This window comes from Amblyraja radiata, unplaced genomic scaffold (genome assembly GCF_010909765.2).
Source record: "Amblyraja radiata isolate CabotCenter1 unplaced genomic scaffold, sAmbRad1.1.pri S117, whole genome shotgun sequence".
In the NCBI taxonomy this organism is placed as follows: Eukaryota; Metazoa; Chordata; class Chondrichthyes; order Rajiformes; family Rajidae; genus Amblyraja; species Amblyraja radiata.
The window spans coordinates 242,234-246,403 of NW_022630103.1; the positions used below are offsets into that span (position 1 = coordinate 242,234).

At 57.2% G+C, this 4,170-nt stretch overlaps 1 protein-coding gene across 1 annotated transcript; it reads right to left on the minus strand.

Moving 5' to 3' along the window:
* Positions 1-1,891: 1,891 nt before the first annotated feature.
* Positions 1,892-3,702, minus strand: LOC116969163 (zinc finger protein 2 homolog). Its single transcript, XM_033016084.1, has 2 exons — positions 3,597-3,702; positions 1,892-3,013 (listed from the first exon to the last, which is right to left on the minus strand). The coding sequence occupies exon 2, from the start codon at positions 2,876-2,878 to the stop codon at positions 1,925-1,927; it is 954 nt and encodes a 317-aa protein (XP_032871975.1). The 5' UTR covers positions 2,879-3,013; positions 3,597-3,702; the 3' UTR covers positions 1,892-1,924.
* Between the last annotated feature and the right edge of the window lie 468 nt (positions 3,703-4,170).

Below are 4,170 nucleotides of genomic sequence, written 5' to 3' on the forward strand. Positions count from 1 at the left end.
GAGAGCGAGATCTCAACGTTCGGAGTTGAGGGGGAACGGCTAGGGGACGGCAAGCGCTGACTCCGGATTAATCCTGATGCCTTTCGCCTGCGAGAAGACAGAGGAATGATGAGGAGATGGCCCACGATGGGGGATATCGCCTTAATTTGGAGAATTCAATGTTCATGTCATTGGGCTGTAAGCTATGAGGTGCTGTTCCTCCAGTTTGCGTGTCACCTCACTCTGGCAATGGAGGAGGCCCAGGACAGAAAGACTAGTGAGGGAATTAAAATGGTCGGCACCCGGGAGATCCAGCAGGCCTTGGCGGACCGAGCGCAAGTGTAGGGTGAAATGCACGCCTAGTCTAGATACAAGGAACTGCAGATGCTGGTTTACAAAAAGAGACACAAGCTCCTGGAGTAACTTGCACCTCTGGAGAGCATGGACAGGCAACATTCTAGGTCAGGACCCTTCTTCAGACTGCTTGATGTGGGGGTGGAGAAAGTTGGAAAGGAGAGGTGGGAGTGGTCGCATTAGATTCCCTGCCCTCTAAAGATGCGGCCTGACCCACTGAGTTCCTCCACCGCTTTAGACGGAATGGACCGACGTTTTGAGTCGGGACCCTTCTTCAGACTGATTGGAGAGGGTGGGGGGAGGAAGCTGGAACAGAGAGATTGGGGCTGGACAAAGCCTGGCAAGTGAAAGGTGGACACAAAATGCTAGAACAAGCTGCCAGAGGAAGTAGTTGAGGCTGGGACTATCCCAACCTTTAAGAAAGTTTGGATAGGACAAGTTTGGAGGGATATGTACCAAAAGCAGGCAGGTGTGACTATTGTAGTTCAGACACATAGGTAGGTGTGGGCAAGTTGGGCCGAAGGGCCTGTTTCCACACTCTATGACCCTAAAACAGAGTGCTACAGTAACTCAGCGGGTCTGGCAGCATCTGTGGAGAACATGGATAGGTAACATTTCGGGTCAGGACCCGTCTTCAGAATGACACTATGTTAACAGATGAGGGGGTGATCGCCAGATGAGTGACAGGGGCGAGGGAAAATAAGGAGATAAAAGGATGTGAGGTAAGGATAGAGGAGTGTAGATGTGCAGCTTTAAGGGACATTGGTCAGGTAGCATTTGGAGTATTGCATACAGTTCTGGTCACTCCATTACAGGACTGATGTGGAGGCTTTGGGGAAGGTGCAGAGATGGTTAACCAGAATGGTTTAAAATAAAAATGAACTGCAGATGCTGGTTTACAAAAAAGGAAACAAAATGCTGGAGAAACTCAGCGGGACAGACAGCATCTCTGGAGAGGTGTGGGTGGCGTTTCGGTTCGCGACTGAAGAAGGGTCTCGACTTGAAACGTTACCCATTTCTTCCAGACTTTTGTGTTTACCGAAACAGAGCCTATCCACGTGACGGTGTGCCAGCAGGCTGGAGGGGCGGATAAAGGCCTTGTCACAGAGCGGGCAGGGGAAGGGTGCTGGCCGGTGTGGACTCGTTGGTGCTTCAGCAGGTGGTCAAGCCGGGTGAAGCCTTTACCACAGGACGGGCAGGGGAAGGGACGCTCACCTCTGTGGGTACGCCGGTGCTGCCACAGGCTGTACATATGGGTGAAACCCTTGCCACACAACGGGTCTCTCTCTGGTGTGTATCCGCTGGTGCTCCCGCAGCCCCCATGCTCTCTTGTCACAGTGGGAGAGCTGCTCGCCGACGTGGGCCCGCAGGTGCTGCCGCAACCCCCGCGAGCTGTAAAACGTCTCACCACTATACGGGCAGTCGTAGGGCTGGCCACTGGTGTGCACGTGCTGTTGAGACAGGGCGTGCGAGGCCATGGCAAAATGTTCTCCACACATCGGGCTGGGGACGGGACGGTCGCCGGCATGCACCCGCTGGTGGACAGCAACTTGGTGGAGCGGGTGAAGCGCTTGCCGCACTGGGCGCAGGTTTAGGGGCACTCGCCGATGTGGGTGCGCTGGTGCTCTAGCAGCCTGGTGGACTGGGTAAAGCCCATGCCACAGTCGCTGCAGGTGTAGGGCCGCTCTCCGGTGTGCAGGCTCCTGTGCACCTTCAGGTGAGCAGACGACTTGAAACCTTTGCCGCAGTCAGAACAGGTGAAGGGCCGCTCACCGCTGTGCACCCGCCGGTGCTGGCATAGCCCCGACGACCGGGCAAAGCTCTTGCCGCAGGTGGAGCAGCCATGGGGCTTCTCGCCCGTGTGCACTCGCTGGTGGTTCTTCAGCTGTTGCGCATCCTTGAAATCCTTGCCGCAATCAGAGCAGCCAAAGGGCCGCTCACCGGAGTGCACCCGCTGGTGGGACAGCAGATGTGTGGAGCGGGTAAATCCCTTGCCACACTGGGTGCAGATGTAGGGGCGCTCGCCGGTGTGAGTGCGCTGGTGCACCAGCAGGCTGCTGGAGCGGGAGTAGCCGTTGCCGCACTGGGTGCAGGTGTAGGGGCGCTCACCGGTGTGGCGGCGCTGGTGGACCAGCAGGTTTTTGGAGTGGGTGAAGCCCTTGCCGCACAGGGTGCAGGTGTAAGGGCGCTCCCCGGTGTGCAGGCGCCTATGCGCCTTCAGTACCGGCGAAGACTTGAAGCCTTTGCCGCAGTCGGAGCAGGTGAAAGGCCACTCACTGCTGTGCCCCAACTGGTGCTCCCGCAGCCCCGACAACTGGGTAAAGCTCCTGCCACAGGTGGAGCAGCCATAGGGCCTCTCGCCCGTGTGCACTCGCTGGTGGACCTTCAGGTCACTCGTCGTCTTGAAGCTCTTGCCGCACTCTGTGCAGTCAAAGGGGCGTTCTCCCGTGTGAACCCGTCGGTGCGCCTCCAGCTCGCTCGGGTACCGCCAGGCCTTGCCACACACATCACACTCATAACGCTTCTCCTTGTTGTGCCCCGCCATGTGGTCCTCCACCAAAGCTCAGCCCCTCGAAACTCAGCCCGCACACCGAGCAGAAGGGGGAGGGGGCACTCACCAGCACCCTGGCCGCACTCTATTGCCGCTCACGCCTCGGTCCACAGCAACGGCTCCTAAACCCTGCAGGAGTGGAACACAGAGGGTCAACAAGCTGGCAAACAGGACGTGTAAACATTACTAGTGCTTGAAGGGGGGGGGGGGTGGTGGAGTGGGGGTGTGAGTAGGGGGGGGATGGGGGAGTGATGGGATGATAGGAAGTGGGGAAGGAGGGGAGAGGTTGTGTGGAGGCAAGGGCGGAAATGGGGACGGGGATGAGGACGGTGGAAGTGAGGGGAGGGGGAGAAGGGATGGTGTGTTGTGAGGGGAAGAAGGGGCAGAGTGTGAGGGTAGATGAGGGGTTGAGGAGGCAAGTGGGAGTAGGGGGAGGCGCACTGAACTGGGAGGTACTGAGCATCCAGGCACTGAGTCGAGCCGCCCGAACGTCTCCCCGCCCAGCGCCGTGACGTCACCGCTAATTCGAGGGGGACAGGCAGCACCGTAGCTCTGGGGCTTGGCGCTGAATTACTGGGGGGTGGCATGAGTGGGTGGGGGGGAGGCGCCGAACATTCATGAACCGTGTCGAGTCGCCCGCCCGCCCTGCACTGTGACGTCAGCCACACACGCGGACGGCCTGCACAATCGGTGCCCTGGCGTCACTGCCCACCTGACAGGTGTCGGCCCCGCCCCTGCCATTGCGCAGAGTCACGTGGGGGGCAGAATGCATCATGGGAAGAAGGTCACACAGTGCTGGAGTCATTCAGCGGGTCGGGCAGCTTCTGCAGAGAAAAGGAATCTGTGACATTTTAGGTCAAGACCCTTCTTCATTGATGGGAGGTACAGAGATAAGGATGTGTAAGGAGTGAAAACAGGACACATGTAATGGAGTTCAAGGAAAATTTGGAATAGATCATTGTTAGTTGGGAGACGGTAACATAGACAATAGGTGCAGGAGTTGGCCATTCAGCCCTTCAAGCCCTTCAATATGATCATGGCTGATCATCCACAATCAGTAGCCCGTTCCTACGTTCTCCCCATATTCCTTGATTCCGTTAGCCTAAGAGCTAAATCTAACTCGGTCTTGAACATCCTGCAGATAGAGAGAGGGATAGAGAGAGGGATAGAGAGAGGGATAAAGAGAAGGATAGAGAGATAATAGACAATAGGTGCAGGAGCAGGCCATTCGGCCCATCGAGCCAGCACCGCTATTCAATGTGATCATGGCTGATCATCCCCAATCA